At 52.1% G+C, this 25,237-nt stretch overlaps 1 protein-coding gene across 1 annotated transcript; it reads right to left on the minus strand.

Moving 5' to 3' along the window:
* Window positions 1-20,822: 20,822 nt before the first annotated feature.
* On the minus strand, window positions 20,823-21,756 carry LOC308041703 (olfactory receptor 14I1-like; the record flags this gene model as incomplete). Its single annotated transcript, XM_080346608.1, has 2 exons — window positions 20,823-21,101; window positions 21,463-21,756. 2 exons carry the CDS (start codon window positions 21,754-21,756, stop codon window positions 20,823-20,825), a joined length of 573 nt encoding a protein of 190 aa, XP_080202734.1.
* Window positions 21,757-25,237: the final 3,481 nt, after the last annotated feature.

Raw genomic sequence — 25,237 nt, forward strand, 5'->3', positions numbered from 1 at the left:
TGGTGTGTGCTGACTATGAAGATCGTGAGCGGTCGGTGAGGTAGATACCCAGGGCTTTCTGAGCTCTGACAGTGCAGAAGAAATTCTCCAGGGTGGTAACCTGGAGCTTTCTGGAGAGCTATAGGGACAGGCTGTACCTGGGGTAAGTGGTGACTGAAGCCTCCCTAAGTGAGAGATCATCCAAGGTAGAGTCACCCAAATGGGAAATGCTAAATACTGGTACTTGCAAGGAAAATAAACCATCCACAGACCAAAAGAGAACAGCACCTTTGCAGCCAACACACCAACCACAGAACACACCCCCCCTATGGACAACACAATCATCCCCATGTGGTTCCTTTCTCAGGCTGATCTGATGTGAAAGTCGTGAATGGTCTGTTGATCCTCTGCAGCACTTATTCACATTCTCTGCAGCGTGGGCCTGAATTTTGGGTCTGCCCAGGTGTCCTATCCACTCTTGGAGATGTTACCCACTTGGCAACTCCAGCCTTGGGTGTCTCCCCACCCTGGTGTCCTTCTCTTCCAGCCAGCCCCCCTTGCAGCTGGCCAGCAAAGCACAGACATACACTCACACACACACTAATGAGCTCACAGAGCAAATAGCCAGAAGCAGTGTTTAATAAGGGGGCAGGACACACCATGTGATCAGGCCTAGGGTTCGGACAGATCAGCACTGAGTAACCCCTTCCCGGCTGCAGCTGACCCCTTGCATCCCTCCCCACGCACAGGCTTCTTCCTACCAGCTCAGCTGGGTTCCTCCCTGTCTGTGCCCCAGGCCCCTCCCCAATTAACAACTGTCACCAATTACTTTTTCCCCATTGGTCTCAGGTTTGTTCCATTTGTACCACCACTTGGTAGTTGGGATGCCATCGTCAAGGTCATCTGGGCCTTCAATGGCATCTCTGAGGGGTTCCCCTGGCACTGTGCCCTTGCAAGACTCGATGACCCAGAAGCTCCCCAGTGCTTTCCTCCAGGTCTCCCTGTACTTTGGCCTCTTCTCATGTCTCTGCTCTTCAGCTACTGGTGAGACCAAACTGGGACAAGTCCCTTCTCTCATGTTCTCTTTCCCATCCCAGTTCCTCACGTTATGTCCCATGTGCTTCCATGTGATGTTCAGGTGTCTTCACCCCAGAACAGGGCCTGCCCAGGGGCTCAGTTATGTGTCTCCAGTCTTCACAGCTGGTGTTGATGATGTCATGATGCCAGCCTGCTCCTGGCCAACCACAGCACCGTCATGAGGTGACCAACCCCTCCCCTCCCCTCCCCTCCCCTCCCCTCCCCTCCCCTCCCCTCCCCTCCCCTCCCCCTCCCTCCCCTCCCCTCCCCTCCCCTCCCCCTGTTCCACCACCTCTTCAGGAAGGTGTCACCTGCTTCTAGAGTGCCTTGTACCTCCTGTTCAGCGAGGGAAGAGGCCCAGTTACCTCAGCCTCTCCACACAGCTCATGTGCTTCACGCCTCTAACTCCATCATGACAGACTCCTCTGGACCTTCTCCAGTTTCTGCATCCTCCTTTCTAAATGGGAAACCCACTGGCCCACATGGCATCCATCACAACTCCCATCCCTTCTCCGCAGGACGCTCCTCAGCTGATCGGGTCTCAACCTGTCCTGGTGCGTGAGGTTATTCTGCCCCAGTGCAGACCTTGTCCCCTTCACCTTGTAAAACTGCCGTAGGTTTCTGTTGGCCCAATCCACAAGTGTGACAATGTCCATCAAGACTGAAACTCCAGCACATCAGCATTTGAAGTTTGTGGGCCAGTGCCTCTGACATGATAACAGTGTTGAGGATTGCAGGAAAATACAGCTGAAGAAATACATCTGTGTTTAATGGAGTTGCTACCCAATGTGGAAAACACCACAGAAACTATCTCAGAAATACTGTAAGAGAATACAAAACAAGAAATGCATGACCAAGGGGGTAGAATGTTCTTTTTCCAGGGTATTACAATACTCACAGAAAAGATATTGGGTAGGAGGAAATAAAAACAGAAGCAAAGGCTGTGTTCAGGGAGAACCAGAGAGCTTTCCCTGATTTGGAAACATGAAGGGGAAGGAAGGAAGGAAGGAAGGAAGGAAGGAAGGAAGGAAGGAAGGAAGGAAGGAAGGAAGGAAGGAGGTGTCTTGACAAACCTCCTGCTCAAAGCAGAGTCAGACCAGATTTCTCAGGGCTTTATCCAACCATATCTTGGTCACTCTCTGGGACAGAGCTGGTGCTCACTCCCTGGGAAACAGCTCCCAGTGCTTGACTCTCCTCACGTTGAAAAAGTTTCTCCCTCTGTGTAGCCCGATCCTTGTTCCAGCCCAATACCTCTCATCCTCGTGTCTTGGATCACAAACATGACCCTGGCTCAGTCTCCCTGGGCAAAGGCCATGCTGCTGCATGTTCCCTAAAGATCTTACCTTCTCTGGGCTGGGCAAGCGCAGCTCCCTCAGCCTCTCCTCACAGGCAAAGTGCTCCAGTCCCTCATCCTGGGGGCTCTTTGTTCAACCCACTCCAGCTTGCTGACATCTTTCCTGTGTTGGGATCTGAAATTTGGATGCAGTGACATGGGCAATCGCCTCCCTCAGCCTCTGGGTCACACAGTCCAGGTGCTCCTGGCCTCCCTTGCACCAGGGCTCATGCTGCCTCCTGTCCAGCTCCCTTCCCACCCAGACCTTTCCCACAGGGCTGATCCCACAGCAGACTCAGCCTGTGCCATTGCCGGGTGAGTCCCCTGCAGGGACAGACAGTGGTGCTTGTCCTGCTGCATTTCCTGAAGTTTCTGCCAATTTGTTCTCTCCTGCTTCTTGAAGCCTTTCCCTGAGCACAGAGGTCTGGAGACCATGTCAGTAAAGACACAGACACAGAGGCCTTGAGTCCTTCGGTGCCACCTGTGTCTGCTTTTACTAAATTCCCTTCCTCATTCATCAGCAGCCCTGCGTTTTCCTTGTTCAGCCTTGGTTTCTAGTGCAGCAATCAATTCTTTTTGCTCTTGGTTTTCCTTGTAACTACCAAGTCCAAGAGTGTGGATGCGTTTCTGTTAGATGGAGATTTGTTGTTGAACCAGCCAGGCCCAAAGGAATTACAAGGTCACCTCGAAAAGCTGAAAACAGGACCTGCTGTGGGAGAGAAGCAGTTCCACAATAACAAGGCCTCAAAAGATGTAAATCAATGGACCTATCAGCAGTAAGATTCCAGCGCGTGGACAGCTCGTGAACATAGATGATATCCAATTAGTGAATGCATGCTTGGAGTGTGGACGCATGATCAGAGAATAGTTGCATATATAAGGAGGTTTGTTTCTGTAATAAAGGGCTTTGAGTGATTCACATTGAATTGGAGTGCTGAGTCCTTTATCGTTCCAACACAAGAGAGCTTTGCTTTTCCTTCTGTCATGGTTTAACAACAGCTGGAAACAAATCCCCACACAGCTGCTCACTCACTTCCCCCTGGTGGGATGAGGGAGAGTATCAGAAGAGTAAAAGTGAGAAAACTCATGGCTTGAGATAAAGACAGTTTAATAAGTAAAGCAAAAGCTGTGCATGCAAGCAAAGCAAAACATGGAATTCAGTCACTGCTTCCCATTGGCCAGTAGGTGTTCAGCTGTCTCCAGGAAAGCCAGTTATTTGAGAAGACAAACACCATAACTCCAAACATCCCCACCTTCATTCTTCTTTCCCCAGCTTTATATTCTCAGCATGATGTCATATTGTACGGAATATCCCTTTGGTCAGTTGGGGTCAGCTGTGCCAGCTGTGTATCCCCCTTGCTTTTTGTGCACTCCCCACCTTCTCATATTTATACTATTCCATGCACATATGCACGTGTAACTTTCCGTGCTCAATATAAGCACGTGTAAAATTAATCTTCACAGAATCGCGGGTGTATTTTCCTTCTGTGCACATTTGCACGTGTACTTTCCATGCTTAATACAAGCATGTGTACTTTCCGTGCACATTTGCACGTATAACTTTCTCTGCTCAATACGAACACGTGTATAAATTAATCCTCGCAGAATCGGGGGTGTATTTTCCTTCCGTGCACATTTGCACGTGTAACTTTCCGTGCACATTTGCACGCGTACTTTCCGTGCTTAATAAAAGCACGTGTACTTTCCGTGCACATTTGCACGTGTAACTTTCTGTGCTCAATACGAGCACGTGTATAAATTATTTCCTCGCACAATCGCGAGTGTATTTTCCTCCCGTGCTTCCACATAAGCACGTGTAATATTCCGTGCATATTTGCACGTGTAAGTAAATTAACCCTCGCAGGATTGTGAGTGTGTTATAAATTTACCCTCGCAGAATCGCGAGTGTACACTTCCCGTACTCACTACGAGTACGTGTATCTCTTTAAAAATAATCCCACACCGTGTTTAGGCAAGTGTGTACTTCTCCGGGACTCAGGGATGGCTCCGGTATTGTTTTGGTGAAGCCACGTGCATGCACACTGTGGACCGCCTGTTGTATTAGTTGCTGCCCCTTAATAATTTTCCTCAACTGATATCCAAACCTTTATTTAAGTCACTTTGGAGTGCTAAAACCCTGTTTCTCACCGGTTTAATAAAAGTTGTTTTGGACCCTGTTGTCCCTTAAACTAACCTCGGGGTACCTCTGTGACACCCACTCCCTAAAACACCACTGCATGTCCTGTCCTGAGCCCAGGGAGAGCCCCAGCACAGCAACGTGCTTATAGGAGCAGCGGATGAGGCCTACCCAAGTGTTGGGCCTTTTGTTCAAAATACAAGTTTTTCAGGGCAGGTTTTTTCTGGAGTTTTTTCTTTATTTTGACCCCCATACCCCCCACTGCCCCCTGGTGACACCCAGTAGCAGGTGATATCAGTATTGGCCTAAAACACCGAGATGTTGGCAGCAGTGGGTTTACCTGAGCTCTTGTCCACACTCTTCTGGATGTAGTTCATGGGGATCCCGTCATAGCAAATAACACGGGAGAAGGTGTAGCCACATTGCCATTGGCTGGCTGGCACCTCCAAGAGGCTGTAGACGGTGTAGGCCTCTCCCCAGCTTTGAGGCTACGCTTTTGGGTGCCAGCAGGACATCCCCGTGGGTCCAGGTCACCAAGATGTCCGCCAGGTGGAAACTGGCCACCAAGCAGGTCAAGGTCACCGATTCTTGACGGGCCAACTGCTCAAACGACGGCAGGAATGAGATATTTATAAACATATATGAGATCCCCTCTCAGCTTTTCCTCTCCAGGTGAACAGCCCCAGCTCTCTCAGTCTCTCATCAGAAAGATGCTCCAGACCCCTCAGCATCTTTGTGTCCCTCTACTGGACCCCCTCCAATAATTCCTTGTCCTTCTTAAACTGTGGGGCCCAGAACTAGACCCAGTAACTCCAGATGTGGCCTCACCAGGGCAGAGCAGAGGGGCAGGATTCACCTCCCTTGACCTGCTAGTCACACTCTTCTTAACGCACCCCAGGTACCACTGGCCTTCTTGGCCACAAGGGCACATTGCTGACTTGTGGTCAACCTGTTGTCCACCAGAACTCCCAAGTCCTTCTCTGCAGAGCTGCCTTCCAGCAGTTCCACCCCAACCTGTACTGGTGCCTGGGGTTATTCCCGCCCAGATGCAGGACCTTACGTTTGCCCTTGTTGAACTACTCAGTCATTTGTCCCAACCCAGGTCGAGGATGGAGAGATTGAGGAGGAAGAAGTACATGGGGGTGTGGAGGTGCTGGTCACAGGCTATGGTGGTGATGATGAGGCCGTTGCCCAGCAGGGCAGCCAGGTAGATGCCCAGGAAGAGCCAGAAGTGCAAGAGCTGCAGCTCCCGTGTGTCTGTGAATGTCAGGAGGAGGAACTGGGTGATGGAGCTGTTGTTGGGTATTTCCTTTGCATGTGAAGGTGGGGACATGTCGTAGGAGGAAAAGACAGTGACAAGTTAGGGGAGACTTCTCTTAGCAAAATAAACATGCCATTTCTCATGAAAAACCCCCTCCTTGAATGAGGGATGTTTCAGCTCGTTCTCCATTTCTACCAACCGACAAACACAGTTCATCACAGCTTAAAATGCAGCTTGGGCACCTAGTTTCCATGAACACACCCCTGGGACAAAACGCCCTGTGTTGGTGCCAGAACTAAAATGGACCCAATTTCCCACCCCAACCCCAGAGAGCAAGAGCACCAGGGACAGGTGGAGAAACAGGGAAGGACACTGCAGTGCTCCTGGAAAATAAAGCAAGGACAGAAAGGCAGATGGGCATGCTGTGAAACCTTCTCTTTACCTGGCTGTGATGCTGCCACTCACATGGCACAAGTTCTTTTGGCCCCATTATTGCGTACCACATTCCAGGAATCCTTCACCTGGAGGTCCAGACACTGAGGTGGAGACTCTTGACCTGGACCCCATGGCTTTGGGGCAGAGGCGCTGCTGGGGAGGAGCAGAGGCCAGGGGGTTGCACTGGGAATGTGTCTGCACTGCAGGGGATGGCAGGGGGCTTCCGGAATCCCCTCCCCAGCATTTCTGATAGCAGCTTCCTCTCCCTGCCCATGTCTCTCCTGCCTGGAGCTCTCCCTGTCTGCAGCTGTGTCTCTGTTCCTGAGTCTGTTCCCTGTCAGTGTCACGGACCCCATCCCAGCCACTGTGTGCTCAGCTCTGCCCTGCAGACCCTTCCCAGTGGCAGCTCTGTGTGTGCAGGGGCTCAGGAGCAGCTCAGACAAATCCTAGCAAGAATTGTGGTCTCAGTGACTTCTCCAGGGCAATGAAATAAATCCCCGTGCACAGCTGGTCCCTGGGCTCCTTTTCCAGCAGCACCTGCAGAGCACAGCTGGGATTGGACCCAGCAGCTGCCCGCACCCAGTGTCACCAGCCCTTGACCATGCCCAAGCATTGTCCTCACACGGTGCCGGTGCCGGGGGCCTCGATCCCTTCCCCAGAGTCACTGGGTATCCCTTCACCTTGATATTCTCTGCCAGCTTGTTTCCTCCTGGCAGCCAGGGAGCAGAGAGACAAACAGGGAGTGTGAGATGGGGAACACACACCCAGCAGCACCACAGCATGGGGGGTGCAGTGCCATGTGAAGACCTGGGAGAAGAATCTCTGCCCAGCCAGCACCCTCCAACAGCCTCGCAGCAAAGCCCCTGTCAGCAGATGCCGGCACAGCTGCCTTTGAAATGGCTGTGGTTACCTTTTCTGCACCGCTGAGAAAGGCCATGACGAAGTCCGTGTATCCTCTTAGTAATTCATTCACTGGTAACAAATCAGCATCTAATAAAGGAGGAGAGCAGGGAGGACTGCAGAGAGGGTCTGGTGGTAGGAAGAGCAGAGGAAGGAGCTCTGCCCTCCGTCCAGCCCAGTGCCTGCTCCCCAGGCACAGTCTTCCTATGCGTGTCAGGGCTGGTAGGTGCCCGGCAGATGGGCTGCGATGCTGGAGCCAGGCAGGACAGGGAAACCCCCAGTGCAGCGGGTGAGGAACTCGCTTCAGACAGGCAGAAAAGGTCCCTGTCCCACAGCAAGGCTGCCTCCTGCCCACCCAGCTGCCTCTCGCTGCCCATTCCCTGGAGCAGGAGCTGGGTCCCCCCTCCCTGCAGAGGCTGTGCTGGGGCCGGCTCCCAGCTTGGAGCAGCCCTGGACTTCAGGCAGCATCATGCCCACCACCTGTGGGAACCCCCTGCCAGCGTGTGGGCAAACGTGATCTTGGTGTCAAGAAGGGTGCGCTCACTGGTCCCCACAGTGCCCAGGCAATCAGGGCCCCTCACTCACCCATCTGTGGTGGCTGGACCACATCCACCTGGTTGGGCTGCGGTGGAGCACTGACCTCCTGGGGAGCCCTAACCTTCTCCTGCAGGGCCACCCTGGGACAGCTAGGGGTGTTTCCTGCTGGACCTTCCCAGGGCAGCCTGGAGGCTCTCTCCGCCATTTTCAGGAAGGTGGAAGCTCTGGTGAAATGCCTTGACACTGCGGGTCTGCCAGTAGCAGCGGGGAAAGATATGAACTGCACTCATGTGCTCCTCGCCAGAGAGAGATGTGAGCTGCGCTCAGAAGCAACTTGCCACAAGTCTGCCAGGGGCAGCAGGGGGTCTGCCAGGGGCAGCTAGAGTTAGGCTTTGGTTGGACTCAATGATCTTAAGTGTCTCTTCCAACAAAAATGATTCTATGAATCTGTGAAAGACGTGGGCTACGCTTGGGGCTCTCACCAGCTCTGTGCTCGTGCCCTGTCCCATCACTGTCCTGCTGGACAGTGCGGGCTGGGGCTGCAGCTGTGCTGAGCACATGCAGGGCAGGGCAGGTTGTCCCCTTGGAAGGCTCAGAGTCAGCTCAACCCTGGGCACCCGGGTGCTAAATTTGAATCCCAGTTTCTAAAAGTTCCACCACCCATTGCTCTAAGCACAGTCTTTAACAGTCCATTGCACAGCTCAGTTTTCCCGGAGGCTGGTGCATGATGGGGCATGTGACAGATCCATTCACTGCCATGCTCCTTGGGCCAGGTGTCTATGAGGATGTTCTGGAAATGAGTCCCGTTGTCTGGCTCGGTTCTGTCTGGGCTGCTGTGTCACCACAGGACTTGCTTTTCAAGGCCCAGGACAGTGTTGCGGGCAGTGCCGTGAGGCACGGCGTATGTTTCCAGTCATCCAGTGGTGGCTCCACCATTGTAAGCACAGAGCTCTTGCCGTGGCGGGTTTGTGGCAGTGTGATATAGTCAATTTGCCAGACCTTCCCATATTTACACTTCAGTCATCACCCTAGACACCACACAAGCTTTGACCACTTGGCTTGCTTGATTGTAGCGCATATTTCACAATGGTGAATAACCTGTGCAACAGCCTCCATGGTCGAGTCAACCCCTTGATCACGAGCCCGTCCACATGTTGCATTCCTTCCTCGATAACCTGAGGCATCATGGGCCCAAAACGTCATAAATAAATCACCTTCATCTTGCCAGTGCAAATCTACCTCAGCCACTTTAATCTCAGCAGCCTGATCCCACCAATGCCTCTGTCTGTCTCTGTGTTTGTGTGGCAGGTGTTACATCAGAAGCACTGTTCCAGCCAGGTCACTGCATCTCTTTCTCTTCTCCCTCTGCTGTCATCATGGCTGTACCAGCTGTCCGCTGTGCTTTCTGACCTCATGGACCCTCTTGTCCTGTGTCACTTCTGCTGCTAAATCCTGTTCCTGCAAGAGAAGTGACGACCAGTCAGCGTCCCCTCTGTGGCATCTGGACCTTCCAGAGCTGGACAGCTGGTGGAAACTGTCCCCATCAGCCAAGGCTCTGTGTGAAGTCTTCTCCTGGCACAGGAACAGCTCTGGCCGTGCCTGGTGAGCACCGTGCTGCCCCAAGGAGAACAGCAACACTGGCAGTGACTCCTGGGCAATGTCCAGCTGGGCAGAGATGATTTGAGGGCAGGTGGGCAGCAGACCCTGAGGCTGTGCCGGGGGTGGCCACATCTGGCTCCTCCCAGCAGGATTTTGGAAAGCCCTTTCCAAGCTGTGAGCACCCCGACAAGGGTATGGGGCAGGAACAGCCCCACCCCTGGGGCCCCAGCCCCCAGCTGGCCTCTGTCTGCAGACTGTGACAACTCCCAAAGAGGCTCTGCCTCTTGTCCCGTCTGACTCAGTGAGGTGAGAGCAGAGTTAACGGTTCAATAAGCTGTGCAGTAACTCGGAATAATGACAATTACTGGAGGCATTCAATTAAATCACAAATTTACTAAAAATTACAGCAAATAGTGGCTTGGCAAAAGTTTGTAACTATATCATAAAACTTAGCAAGACGTCAACAACAAAGTTGTTATCCTGGGTGGTAAGGGACGTTTTGACAGGCAAGTTTGCAATGATGTGGCTTGGGTGCACAATTAGATATTTCTGACGTTGGACAGTAATGCTTCTATTTTGGTCGCTTATCTTATGTAGTTTTAGGATGTTCTTTGGCATTTCATCATGTTTCGGATGTCAGACCAGGGTCAATTAACACACTGCCCAAAGTACTTTTGCTCTGAACCAGCTCGTAAAAGCAGCATGCTTGCATTCGTTAGACCTTTCCCTTGGGATACATGCTGAGAGATGCAGACAAGTGTCTGCAGGAGAAATTGGTGATTTGTGGATTAGAGCCTTTGTTCCAGTCCCACGAGAACATCTAACACCAGCAAACCCTGCACAAACCTGGAAACACCAGCACAATGTGGGAACACAGGCACAACCTGGAAACATGGGAACGACCTGCAAAAACAGGAACAACCTGGAAACACAGGAACAATGTGGAAACACAAGAACAACCTGGAAACACAGGAACAACCTGGAAACACAGGCACAACCTGGAAACACAGGAACAACCTCGGAACACAGGCATGAGCTGGAAATACAGGAACAACATCGAAACACAGGAAAAACGTGGAAACACAGGCATGAGCTGGAAACACAGGAACAACTTGGAAACACAGAAACAACCTGGAAACACAGAAACAACCTGGAAACACAGGAACAACCTCGGAACATAGGCATGAGCTGGAAACACAGGAACAACGTGGAAACACAGGCATGAGCTGGAAACACAGGCACAAGCTGGAAACACAGGCACGAGCTGGAAACACAGGCCGCAGAAGCCCGAGACATGAGTGTGGAGAGCTGCCTGGAGCAGGAGGAGGGTGCTCAGTGCCCACAGGCTTCTGCTGGTGGCCACAGGGCAGGGGTGGCCATCGGACAGGGCAGCACTCACAGACCAAGGCAAGAGCAAAGTCTGGGTCCAAGCTCAAGATGTTTGAGAACATCTGCTGCCTCAGGCACCTCTGAGGTAGAGACATCTCACCTGAGGTTGAAGTGCCAGGAGAGACACTGTCCCTAGAGCTGTCCCTGTGCCACCCTGCCCTGGGGCAGCTTCCCCCAGCCCGCAGGTTGTGGCCGGAGCGGCACTGCAGGGCCAACAAGAGCCCGTGGGAGCACTTCATCCCCGGGCTGGTCACGGCTGTGCTCGGGGCTGTGGCTCTGACGCTTCCCAGCTGGATCCTGCCTTTCAGCCCCGGGATGTCTGTCCTTGGGACATGTCTGCTTAGGAAAACAGGAGCACTCCTGCTCTTGCCCTGCAGTGCTCTCCTTGGGGAACCCAGGTCCTCATGGGACGCACAGCCTGGGGAACAGAGTGGGCAGCGCTGGTGAAGCCTCTCACTGCTCAGCGGGTTCTTCTCCATGAGATGTGGGAATGATCGTTTTTTCCCTCCAGTGCTTTTGTGGGGGCTTCTTCTGTGCACAGTAGAAATCTCCCAGTAGGAAATCCCTGAGGGGTCATTGATTGTCCTTGAAGGGTATTGCACATGGCCTGGAAACAGTATTTTGAGAGCTGCCAGGTGCCAGCAAATGTGTCACCCCAGCTCCTCCACAGCTTTGGAAGCCTCCACCCATATCTGGGTGCCATGCCATTACCTGACCCCCCCTCCAGTCACTGCAGATCACTGAGAAAGAAGTAGATGACAGATCTAATGGAAATGTGCTTGATTACAGCTGCGCCTGTGGCCGATGGTCACCCGACTTCCCAGCTGGATCTTGTCTGGGAGCCTCAGGGCAATGCCCCAGGTCTGTCGCTTGAATGAGTGAGCATTCAGGTTTTACTATTCTGTTCATATGAAATTTAACTTAATATTTTCTTGGCCTACGCTCAGATGTGTGGAAGAGCAGAGAGGGAATGGGTGAAGTTTGCTTTAGATCAGCATGGTGCAGGCACCTGGTAACCTCACAGCGCTCCAGAGTGGAAGGCAGACACCAATGCCATGGAGCAATCCCGTGCTTGAACTGAATGCACTGCTTTTCAGATCTAAAGAAGTGCACTGAAATATTTCATGGGAGCTTCTCTGTTCTGTCTGTTTGCAGACATGGCTGGACGTGATGTGTATTCAGCTCCCGGGCTGGGTTCCAGGGCTGAAACTTGGGGTCATCGCATGGGTACGTCATGGCTTTTTACTTCCTTTGATAGCTGCCAGCTCAAAGCTGGAAGGGGGGTGAGACATCTCTCGCGAGTGTGAGAATATGGACCTGCATTGTGCCGTGTCCTTATACTATCCCCTGATACGTTCTGCTATTCAGTTACGGTGGTGTGTGTTGATGCCATAAAGTCAACAAAAAGACTCTTTAACACAGTTTTAAAGTGTTAAAAAGCAGCACTTTCATTATAGTGTGCCGGACACTTAGATGATTGCTCCTTTAATCCAGCGTGCACGTGATTCGCATTCCTTGGTATTTATTACAAATATCTGTTGCATATTCATTTGTTTCTACCGCTTAGTTAATGTGTTAAACGTAAGTTATTTCCATAACCCGCCCTCTGCCGGAATTCCATCTTTGGTATTCCAGAGTCTGCATCAGGGGTCTCTAGTGGTCCTGGGTGTCTTCACAGCTGGTGTCCACCCACAGTGTTGGCTACTTGACCTGATTTCTTGAGCACATTGTCATTTTGTGCTGCTACTCAGCAAAAGTCATGTAGCTCTTTCTCCATTGAGTGGAACTTTCCACTTTCCCGGCTTGCAAGCCAAGGACATCCCGCTTTGCCTCATGCCCAGTCTCTATAGAGCTGTTGTTTCTCTGTTAGGTTTCTCTTACATTATGCCTGGTCTTGCTACATTATGCCTTGGGGTTTCTAAAAGATTTTTGTTCCTCTTACCAGTATCACAATGTATGATGGAAACTCGTGGTGGGTGTTCAGTTGCAGGTGTGGGTACAGGGACGGCTTTTCCAGCTCCTCAGCTGGATCCTGTGCCACAGCTCACCTGGCATCGCAGGGATGAGCAGTCTGCTTTGACAGGCTAAGCTCTCGTTTTCAGGGCTTTATTTGTGAGGAATTTACCTTTACACTTTCTGTTAAGGTCTCCAAAGAGCAAAGTATAAGGCAGAAATAGGAAAATCTTCCCGGCGCTCATCAGAAGTCCTAGCGGAAATCCTGAAGGAATTGGACAAAGCGGAACATGGTGTGTATATATCGCTCCTAAGCAGAAGATTTGGGAAGCTGAGCTTAGGTGCACGCCTGGACAAGCTGTAGCCTACATGGCAGGAAGGGATTGATCAGAGCAGACTTTTCCTGGGCTGCAGGCCCGGCCTGGCCAGGAGCAGAGCAGCCCTAGCTCCCCGGCCTGGTCCAGCCTGGCTGTTCTCCTTGATGTCTGAGGACTCTCAGTGACACCCTGGGGACAGGGACAGGACAGGCCGGACACCCAGCTTGAGGCCAGACACCAGACTTCAAGGCAGCTAAGAATGAAGGGCTCTGAATTCAGACCCAGGCGGTTCAGCTCTCCCTTTCTAGTTGTGTCTTAGATAACCTGGTGGTAGTTTTCCTCTTTTGGGGGACAGTGGGCTCCTAACTGCCACTTGTGAAAGTGCCCAGAATACAATTGCGGAGCTTGCAGTTCGGTCCACCCTGTGTGTCTGTCACCCTTCCCATGGGATGGAGTTGGCATGATGGGAAGTGCTGCTCACAAGGGCTCTTTCCCTGGCTGAACTGGCTGCAGCACCTTCCTGTCCTCTGGGAAGGAAGTCATTTACCATCATCTTGCAGTTTGCCAAAAGCTCACTGGGTGGAATAAGATCACATGCAATCTCCTAGTCCCTCAGCACGTCAGGATTTGCTGTCTACTGCTAAACTGGAAAGTTTTTCTCCATGAATGACATATTGTTTGGACTACTGACTGGATGCACCCTCAAATGTCCAGGCTGTGTTTCTAAGTGTTACTAATGTATTCTGAGAAGTATTGCCATCTGAAGATATTGTGTCTCTGATGAGAAATGGTTGCTTCTAATTAAAACAACCCAATTCCTTTCTAAAGAGCTGGACCATGAGACTGTGGAGAAGGAGGCATTTCAGAAGGGAGGCGGCCATGCAGTGCCAGTCTCTGAGGAAAAACCGCGGGCAATTCAATCACCAGGCACGCCAGGTAATTGCGGCCATGCAGTGTCAGTCTCTGATGAAAAACCGCGGGCAATTCAATCACCAGGCACGGCAGGTAATTGCTGTCCTTCAGTCACCCAGTGTCATAAACCAACGTAACTCTGACAATTTGGGAATGAGCCCATCTGAACCACGCTCAGCAGATGATGGGGAACACGACTCTTATCGAAGGTACCTCCCGCAATCCCTGCATCCCAGAGCTTGCCGTGAGTCCCCCCAGGCACAATAGAGGGGGATCCCTCCTGTCAGCTGAGGTCCAAAGGGATGTGCTGAGAGATCGAGCGTGGGTTAGAGGGAACCTGCACCATCCTCCCGCATCCTCTGCGCCTGAGCCATGCTGAGAAAGGCTTTACCTTTCTTTGATTCTTGGCAGTGCTGTCCAGCCCCAGGGAAGCCTGAAACACCGAGATATAGGAATTTTTTCAAAAGATTCCAGGCACTGAGCAGCCTTGCAGGGAGCCATAAGTGGGAGACAAGTCCTGAAGGCTGGGGGCATGCAAGCGGTGCAAAGCTGGAGCAAAGGCAAAGAGGGAGAGCGAGGTTCGGGTGCCCCCTGAGAGGGCCCAACTCTGTCCTCCTGGGCTGTGGGTCCCCTGGGGAGGGAGAGCTGGGCGTGGCATTCCCTGACACAGGGATGGTTTTTGTCTGTCTCGCTCAAAGGGACAGCTGGTCAAACAGCTGCGCTCCCCCACCTGCTCTCCCTCTGCCTCGCGAGGTCTGTCCAGTGGGACCACTTGTCCCAAAGGGTCAGAGGAGCCTCCGTGCAACAGCACTGGTGAGCCTTGGTTTCCAAGGGAAAGGTGGGCGAGCACAAAAGAAATCGTGTGCAAATGGGAAGAATCACCAAGAAGGGGGAACAAAGCCGGCACTCTGGGAAAACTGGATTATGGCCATCCCAGAGTGTAAGCAAAGCTGAGAGGAGAAAGAGAGACTCCAGAGTGCATCAGTTTGCATCAGCTTTGGGAATTTCATTTGCTTCTTCTGAAACCAAGGAACCGTTGCAGCCCCAGTATGTTCACTGGTTCAGACATGCTGACAAAGTGAGAAAGCACATTTCCTGGCAATGTCAGACGCCTGTGAGATTACCCATAGTGTACGGGCACACTAACATATGGAATTGTTCCTCCAGGTCGGGATGGCAACAGAAAAATTGTGGAACGTTACGTTTCCCCGACGTACTGTGGAGAAGGCTTCCTGGTGATCTTCCTCTGTGTGCTGTTTGGGGTGATAGTGTGTTGTGTGTTCTGGTTCTGGATCAGGAGATAAAAGTGAGTTGTTGGGGTTGCTGTTGCCCAGCTTCTATATGAGATGGCTACTGTTAGCCATGAAGCATTTAGAGGTACGGTATTCTAAAGTGCCGAGTCAGTTACTGGCCAAACTCCACTGAGAGTTCGGCTGAAAGATGTTTTAACTGGCCTTTCAGTTCCTGGGCACTCTGTCCTGAAACCTGTTCTTACTGTTGCAAGCGTTAGTTACAACTGACTCTGCCTCAACAAGAGCAGCCCCGCAGCCAGACGTAGGCAGAGCAAGGTCAGGAGCAAAAGCGAAGGATGACATTGCCATGGCAAGTGAGAAGCGTAATAGAGACATCTGCCTACCAGACAACCCACCAGCAGAAATCGCCCTGTTGGGTGCTGCTGTAAATCCCAGATGCTCACCTCAGCCGAGGTGTCCCAGCAGCTCTGGCCGCAGCTCCGTGCAGCGAGTGCCCGCACCCCACAGTGCCCAGCGCCGCCCCGCAGCATCGCACCCGCTGGCACCGCGGCCACGGCGGGGCCTCAGCAGCCTCTTCTCTCCGCAGGCGCCGTAACCAGGAGCCATCGCCTGTGCCTGGAAAACTGGGGGAGCAATAAATACAGATCAGCAGCACAACTGTCTGGGTCGTAATGGCAGCAAACCCAGGAATTCACCGATTCTGGACCAAACTTCATATCGGGGCATGCAGGGAGGTGGGCGCCTGCGGTGCCAGCAGCGAGAGCTGGGCATGGGGCTGAGGGAGCCCAGCTTCCCTGCCGGGACCAGCCTGCCAAATTCTGAGCCACAGAGGAACAGACGGGACTCATTAACAGGTCATCACCCCCAGCTCTGCCCCCCGTGCCAGCTCGCTCTGGGGTGCACAGGACAGGGGGGATGTGTACGGCAATACCAGCCCCAGCCCCTCTGCTGTCCGCACACCATAAGGCAAAGCCGTGGATAAAGCACAGAGTGGCACAAAGCTGATATCAGACATCTGTTCTGGTTGTGGCTGCGATGCAGTTAATTTTCTGCCCAGCAGCCCATGTGGTGCCGAGTGTTGGATTTGTGACCAAACGTGTCGCAGCTGCGAAAGCTGTTTGTGTTCGACTGTGTGGGCAGGAGAAGACGGACCCAGCGGGCGGTGCCTGGGGCCGGGTGCTGAGCTGGGCTGTCCCTCGGGCACTGACAGCTGGAAGGCTCGTGGAAAAGGAACGTATTTTAAGGAGCATGTAAGGAACGTTTAACGAAGACCCGTTGTTTTTACATAACTGAGGACCTGGTGCCTGACCCCAGCAGGGGGGAAGGACCGAGAGACATCGGACTGTGAAACCTTAATATAAAACACAGTCTCTTCCCGGAATATGTAGTGACACGTGTATACAAACCGACACCTGTATTGACAAGTTAATTTAGGGGGAACTGTAGCCAAAGTACCAGGAATCCATATGTTAAATGGATTGATAAGGGGAAGGGTATTGTGTGCGTTGGGATAGTCTGTAAACCCTGCACTACCAACCAATGGGGAACAGGGCAGGGAAACTGCGGCCGGGATTTTGGGGGATACAAGCAGGGGCTTTTCGCCCTGTTATGTGTGCCGACCTTTAGGTAGAACACCCGCTCTTGCAAAATCGTTATTAAAACGTGCTTTGCCGAGAGATCCTGCCTGGGCCTGTTATATTTGCAAAATAATCGTTTCCTACAAGCAGAAACACAACCTCCTCATGTTTTCCTCAGCATCTGCTCCAAACTGAGATTCAGTGGGAACCAGGAGGATCCGTCTGAATCCAAGTAGCAAGACAGAGACACCAATGAGAGACGCCCCTTTGCGCAGACGGGGCTGAACTTTGTTCAGCTCTACGGGGCTGTAAGAAAACGACTTGCAGAAGTGCTGCAAGGCTGCTCCAGCCCCGGAGTGACAGCAGGGCCGCTCTGGTCCCTTCAGCGGGATGTGCTCTGGGGACAGAGCAGCGAGGGGACCGGGCAGCAGCAGCCGGGCCGAGAGGAGAGCCCAACGCTGGGCTCTGGGGACACTTGTAGTCAGGCGTTGCAGCAGACACCCCCGTTGCTATGGAAGCGGGGGCTTTCCGAGGCCGGCCCTGCGCGGCGCAGCCCCTGTCGCTATGGTAACGGGTCCTTCACCGAGGGCGGCGCGCTGTATGCGGGCTGTCGGGCTGAGCGCCGGGCGGGAGTTCGGCACGGCCGGGGGTGCCGGGCGGTTCCCCGGTTCCCGGGAGGCAGCGGGAGCCGTTGCGGTGCCGGGATCAGCTCTCGGCCCCTGGATTCTCCGAGCGCGGTGCCGGGGCGGGTCAGGAGGAGCTGGGCTGGGAGCAGAGGAGCCCCCGGGGGAGCCGGGGCGGGTCCGCTGCACCCACACTGTCCCGGGGGAGCGGGTCGGGGGGCCGGTCCCGGGGCCAGCAAGGCCCCAGTCGGGGCAGCGCTGGGCGGCAGCAGAGGGGTCAGGGAGCGGCTGCAGAGCCCCGAGCTCCGCGTCCTGTTCCAAACCCTCAAACACTGGAACGTTGTGTTTTGAAAGGAATTGAACCCCATGTTGTCTCTGCCCCAAATCCCCTTTATTCAGGTGCATGAGTCAGTGACGTGTTTTGGGTCAGTGAGAAACCTGGTTTTGGAGAAGCCCGTATAACTCCCAGGTGTGTCCGTCCCAGCTGTGGTGCCGGTCAGTGGGATGCCCGGTGCCAGCCCACCGTGCCAGCCCAGCTCCTGGGACGTAGTTCCACACGCAGTCACGCGTGTGCACACACACACACATACACACACGCACCCACACAGGCGCACATGCCGGAACACATACACACTCACGTACACACACACGTGTCTACACACACACGCATGTTCACACACACCCACACGTCTATACAGACGCAGCCACACACGTCTGCACACACCCAGACATGTATGCACACGCGTGTCTACACAGGCACACACGAACATACATGCTCACATAGATGGACACGTGTGCGCACACACACACGCACACCTGTGCACACCTTCTCATAGAATCATAGAATCCCAGGCTGAAAGGGACAAGGATCACCTGGTCCAAACTTTCCTGGCATAAGCCCGGTCTGGATGAGCTGCCCCAGTGCCCCATCCAGCTGAATCTTTAAAGTGTCCAATTTTGGGGAATTCACCAGTTCCCTGGGGAGATTATTCCAATGGCTGATGGCTCCCATGGTGAAAAATTTCCTTGTTGTGTCCAGTCAGGATCTCCCCAGGAGAAGCTTGTACCCTGTTCCAGGGTCTTGCCAACCTCATAGTAAAAAATGTTCTTTTATCAAGTGCATTGGTATTCTCTGGCGAGACAGGACTCTGATGGTACAGGACCAGGATGTCACCAATGGGTGACTGAGATTGCTTAACGAACCACTGTCAAAGATATTAGCAAAAGTGGTTTTAATATGATGTTGTAAAAGTGTGACTTAACCAAGTTCAATGGCAAGTTCACTCTATTGCTGTACGGCACAATCATTTGAACGGTGATTGAAAACTCCTGAGGCACAGATCAAAGTACCAGGACACTCTTCTGCTCTTTCCTCAGGCTTTAACAGCATCTTGCAGCATGGACGGCCCGAGTGGGTGTAAGAGTCGGTCTGAAGATGGAACAGTATTTGCCTGAAACATCATCATCAGGGACTGGGAGAACTGAGGCCCTGACAGAAAGAACAGATGGACAGTGACTTGGAGAGAGGCCTGAGGAGAAGAATTGTGTTGCACAGGTCTCTCTGACCTGGGGGCTACCGGTAACAATAGCTGCTGTATGGACTTCACCTGCTGCCTCAACCAAGCTTGTCCCCACCTCCTAAAAGGGATTGTTATACAGGTCTCTCCAACCTGGGGACAATAGCTGCCGCCCAGAAGATGGATTCTCACCTGCTGCCTCAGTCACACCTGCCCCCACCTCCTCCTTGAAACAAAGGCCAACGAAGAAGAGCATGCACAGAAGCTCGCCAGGGGTCCTGAGGTGACCCAGTGCACCAGAGAGAGACCCTTGAATGCAAGGCGACGCAGGCACAGATGGATCCTGGCAAGCTAAGCGGGGACTTTTCGGGCCTGCACAGTTAAGCCTGGATTGTGAAACAAAGGCGGAGATTAGCCTTGAACAATGGGAGCAAGGGGGAGTGAAGAAGCCAGGATGCTGGTGGCCTTTTTTCCACCTGGGCACACACTGGCTCATGTTCAGCCACTGTCACCAACACCCCCAGGTCCTTTTCCTCCAGGCACTTTCCAGCTGTTCTTCCCCAGCCTGGAGCGTTCATGGGGTTGTTGTGACCCAAATGCAGGACTCGGCACTTGGCCTTGTTGAACCTCAGACAGTTGGACTCAGCCCATCGATCCAGCCGGTCCAGATCCCTTTTAGAGCCTTCCTACCATCCAGCAGATCAACGCTCACACCCAGCGTGGTGTCATCTGCAAACATACTGAGGGTGCGCTTGATCCCCTCATGCAGATCATTGATAAAGAGACTAAACAGAACTGGCCCAAATAATGAGCCCTGGAGACCCCACTCATCACCGGCCATCAACTGGGTTTTTCTCCATTCACCACAACTCTTCGGGCCTGGCCCTCCAGCCAGTTCTTTATGAATCGCAGATACACCATCCAGGCCATTAGCTGCAGCTTCTCCAGGAGATGCTGTGGGATACGGTGCCAAAGGCTTTACTGAAGTCCAAGTACACAACACCCACAGCCTTTCCCTCATGCACAAGATGGGGGACCTTGTCATAGGAGGAGATCAGGCTGGTCAGGAGCACCTGCCTTTCATAAACCTGTGCTGACTGGGCCTGATGGCTTGGTTGTCCTGTGTGTGCCATGTGACGTCACTCAGGATGTTCTGTTCACTGACCTTCTCTGGCACCGAGGGCACCGAGCCTGTAATTCCCTGGATCCTCCTTTTGACACTTCTTGTAGACGGGCATCACATTCGCCAACTGCCAGTCACCTGGGACCTCCCCGGTTAGCCAGGGTTGCTGATACACAATTGATACTCCCTGCTGATACTCCCTGCTCTGCTGGTCCTGCAGGTCTCTGGCAGAAGCCTGGCTGTGAGAAGACCCTGCTGTGTGCCCAGCCCTGCACATACACGCTGTTCAGCTGTACACTGGTGTTTTCATCTGCAGGACACTTTTGTAGGCATATGCTTGAGAGAAATGTTGTAAGAAGGTATAAACCATCAGGTACTACCTTGAAGAGATCACATTTCTTTATGAAAAGACTGATTTAGAGACCAGTTGTGTCACAGATGTGCCCGTTGCCTGTCCCCGCCTGCAGTCATAGTGACCAAGCTGCCAGAGCACTCAGGCCTTGCACCAACACAAGGGATCAGAAGGAGAGTGTTGAAGAGGAAAGAGAGAACAGCTCTGGAAGACCAAGCACTGGTGCTCCCTGTCGGTGTTGCCATGTGAAGGCTCTTTACCCTTCCACCCGTGCACACAGGAACTGTCCCTGCAGGTCCAAAAAGGCTGTGAAGGAAGGATGTCAGCAGAAAAAAGTTAACTAAAGGGCCCTTTATTTTGCTTAAACACAGAGAGTAGGGTTCCTCATTGACACAGCCACTCGGTGAGAAGAGCAGGCAATGCATTACAAAAGGAATTACAACATTATCACAATAAAAAACCACAACTGGACACAAAAAATACTGCAGAGAGGAAGAACGTGCAATGAGTTGGACTACAGCTTATATGTAGAAGAAGATAGAAACAGTTTATATCTTCAGAAGAAATGCAGTCGTCTGTTTTGACACAGCATCCTTGAGCTCCTGGTTCCTCATGCTGTAGATCAAGGGGTTTACTGCTGGAGGCACCACCGAGTACAGAACTGCCACCAGCAGGTCCAGGGATGGGGAGGAAATAGAGGGCGGCTTCAGGTAGGCAAATGTGCCAGTGATGAAAAACAGGGAGACCACGGCCAGGTGAGGGAGACACGTGGAAAAGGCTTTGTGCCGTCCCTGCTCAGAGGGGATCCTCAGCACAGCCCTGAAGATCTGCACATAGGACATTATGATGAAAACAAAACACCCAAATGTTACTACTACACTAACCACAAGAAGCCTGACTTCCCTGAGGTAGGACCATGAGCAGGAGAGCTTTAGGATTAAAGGGATTTCACAGAAGAACTGGTCCACAGCATTGCCCTTGCAGAGTGGTAGTGAAAATGTATTGGCTGTGTGCAGCAGAGCATTGAGAAACCCACTGGCCCAGGCAGCTGCTGCCATGTGGACACAAGCTCTGCTGCCCAGGAGGGTCCTGTAGTGCAGGGGTTTGCAGATGTCAATGTAGCGGTCATAGGCCATGATGGTGAGAAGATATAACTCTACTATAGCACATAAAAAGGAAAAAAAATACCTGTGCAGCACATCCTGTGTAGGAGATGGCCCTGGTGTCCCAGAGGGAATTGGCCATGGAGTTGGGAACAGTGGTTGAGATAAAGCCCAGGTCGAGGAGGGCGAGGTTGAGGAGGAAGAAGTACATGGGGGTGTGGAGGTGCTGGTCACAGGCTATGGTGGTGATGATGAGGCCGTTGCCCAGGAGGGCAGCCAGGTAGATGCCCAGGAAGAGCCAGAAGTGCAAGAGCTGCAGCTCCCGTGTGTCTGCGAATGGCAAGAGGAGGAACTGGGTGATGGAGCTGCTGTTGGACATTTGCTGCCTCTGGGCATGCGGGCTCTGTTTAAAAAAGAAAAAAACAGCTTAAAATTAGGACAGACTCCAGTAACCAAAGCCACTCAATTTTTTGAAAAATTGCCCCAATTTAAGTGCATTTCCTTTCTCTGGTCTGTGCTGGCTGAGTGTGCTGTGAGGAGCAGAACCTCTGCCCGTGTGCTGCCAAGCATCCAGCCCTGCTCTGCTGCAGTGGGGACACAGGAGCTGGGTTGTGACAGCTCTGACATTCACAGCGAATGTCAAATATTATCCACTGTTAATGGAAAAGTTCATGACTCTCAAGAGCTTGGACTGCAGAGGAAAGGTTTAGCATGTCTTCATAATAACTTTTTCTGTGCTTTTTATTTTCCACCCTCACATCTGGTGACTCATGGTTTTAGTGGTAGAATTCCTAATTTTTATGAGTGAAAATGTGAATAGTCTTGAGAGAGAACAGTGAAAAATTCTGAGCTTCCAGTGACTTAGTGCAGAGTCAGAAAAGCAGCAGTGTCCATCAGGACTTTACTCAACTACCCTGTGCTTTCACTGACGAAGACCCTTCTGGGAAGGAGGGGTCCTCTAAGAAACCCACATGAAACCCAGCAAACCCATTAAAACTTCACATATAAAGAGAAAGAGAAGGGTAACTGTCACAGGTGACTCCCTTCTGAGACTGTGCCATGGGGTGAAGGGCACAACCAACCACACTTGAAGTGTTTCTACACTAACGTCTGCAGCATGAGGAACAAGTAAGATGAACTAGAAGCCTTGACCCGGTCCCAGGGATATGATATAATTGGCATTAATGAAACCTGGTGGTATGAATCCTGTGATCGGTGCACCATGATGGATGCTACAGGCTATTCAGAAGAGATAGGCAGGGCAGGAGAGGTGGGGGGCAACACCGCATGTAGCTGAGAGGCCGGAGTGCATGGAGCTGGCAGTTGGTGATGGCAAAGTTGAGAGCTTCTGGGTAAGGACTGAGGGTCAGACAAATAAAGTGCATGCTGTCGTGGGTGTCACTAAAGGCCACCCAGCCAGGATGGTGACACTAATGACTTATTCTTTAAGGAACTAAGTGAAGCCTCTGAGTCATCTGCCCTTATCCTTATGGGGGACTTCAGCTTGCCAGATGTCAACTGGGAATATCACACAGCTGGCACCAACAGGTCCAGAAGATTCCTAAAGCATCTGGATAATAACTTCTTGGTGCAGGTACTAAGGGAACCGACCAGGAAACATCAGTGGCGACTGGTGGCTCCCTTGGCCGCAGCGACCACGGAGCAGCCAGGTTCAAAATCTTTGCTAACGGGAGGAAAACTGCCAGCAAGACCTTAACAGTAGATATGAGGAGAGCAGACTTGAGGCTGCTCAGAAAACTACGTAGTAAGATTCCCTGGGAAGAAGCTTTTGAAGGTGTTGGGGTCCATCAGTGTTGGTCACTTTTTAAGTACTGCCTGCTAAGAGCACAGGACCAGGCAATTCCAAAATGCCGAAAATATGTCAGGCAAGGCAAAAAGCCAGCCTGATTGAGCAGGGATCTTCTGGAAATACAGCGAAAAAATAAATTACATGGTCAGTGGAAGCAAGGTCACACAATGTGGGAGGGCTACAGAGATGCTGCTCACCACTGCAGGGAGGAAATGTGTGCTGCCAAAGCTCAATTAGAATTGAAGCTGGCCAGTACTGTGAAGGACAATAAAAAAGGCATTTTAATATATGCTAATGGTGAAAAGCAAACTAGAAGTAACATTGGCCCATTACTTGATGAGTATGTTCACCATATTAACAAGGAGATAGACAAAGCTGAGACATTTAATGTTTCCTTTGCCTCAGCCTTCAATACCAAAGGTGGGCTTGGGGGCCCACATAACTCTGGGCTACAAAACCATGTCTGAGAGAATGATGAACTCCCAATCAATCTGAAACTTGTATGGGATTTGCTACTCCAGTTAGATCCCTACAAATCGATGGGGACTGATGGGATTCATCCAAGGTTGCCTGAAGAGCTGGCTGACATCATAGCGAGAGCTCTCTCTGTGATTTTTCAATGCTCCTGGGAATCTGGAGAGGTCCCAGTTGACTGAAAGCTGACAAACATTGTCCTGATCTACAAGAAGGGCAACAGGGATGACTGCGGCAACTATAGACCTGTCAGCCTCACTTCTGTTCCTCACAAAATTATGGAGAAGATTGTTCTGGGAGTTACTGAAAAACACCTGAACAACACCACAGTCATTGGTCCCGATCAGCACAGGTTTATGAAGGGAAAGTAATGCTTGACCAACTTAATTTCTTTCTATGACAAGGTTACCCATCTAGTTGACCAAGGGAAACCTGTCAATGTGATCTTTTGGGATTTCAGCAAAGCCTTTGATAGTGTCTCTCACAGTCTCCTCCTGGACAAGGTGTCCAGCACACAGCTGAGTAAACACACAATACAGCAGGTGTGCAATTGGCTGACGGGCCGGGCTCAAAGGGTTCTAGTAAATGGGGTCATGTCGGACTGGTGACCAGTTACTAGCGGGTTCTGCAGGGATCCATCCCAGGGCCAGCACTCTTCAATGTCTTTATAAATGGCTTAGACTCATGACTTGTGGGAATACTAAGTAAGTTCATAAATGACACAAAACTAGGGGGAGCTGTCAACACTCTGGAGGGCAGAGAGGCCCTGCAGAGGGATCTGAACAAATTGGAGAACTGGGCAATCACCAACTGCATGAAATTCAACAAGGGCAAGTGCCGGATTTTGCACCTGGGACATGGCAACCCTGGCTGTACATACAGACTGGGGGACAAGATGCTGGAGAGCAGCTCCATGGAGAGGGATCTGGGGGCTCTGGTGGACGGCAAGTTGGACATGAGCCACCAGTGTGCCCAGGCAGCCAAGAGGGAAGCAAAGCACTGATGGCTGCCAAGGAGGGGATTGTCCTGCTCCACTCTGCACTGGTGTGGCCTCACCTGGAGCACTGTGTGCAGTTCTGGGCACCACAGGATAAAAAGGATATTAAGCTACTACAAAAGAGGGCCATGAAGTTGGTGAAGGGTTTGGAGGGAAGCGGCTGAAGTGTTCAGCCTGAAGAAGAGGAAACTGGCGGCTACCTCTTCCTCAAAGGGGAGGAGGAAGGGCAGGCACTGAGCTATTTTCTCTGGCGACTAATGATTGGACCTGAAGGAATGGCAGGAAGATGTGCCAGGAAGGTTTAGGTTGGACATGAGGAAAAGGTTCTTCACCCAGAGGGTGCTGGACACTGAACAGTCTCCCCAGGGAGGTGTCACGGCCCTAACCTGACAGTGTTCAAGAGACTGGATAACGTCCTCAGACACATGGTGTGAACTGTGGGGTGTCCTGTGCAGGGACAGGAGTTGAACTCGATGATCTTTGTGGGTCCTTCCAGCTCAGGACATTCTATGATTTTAAGATTGTCCTGGGGTAGCTTCCACAGGGTGCCCAACACACAGGGGCACAAACCAGACCCTG

Source organism: Nesoenas mayeri (genome assembly GCF_963082525.1).
Source record: "Nesoenas mayeri genome assembly, chromosome: 6".
Lineage (NCBI taxonomy): Eukaryota > Metazoa > Chordata > Aves > Columbiformes > Columbidae > Nesoenas > Nesoenas mayeri.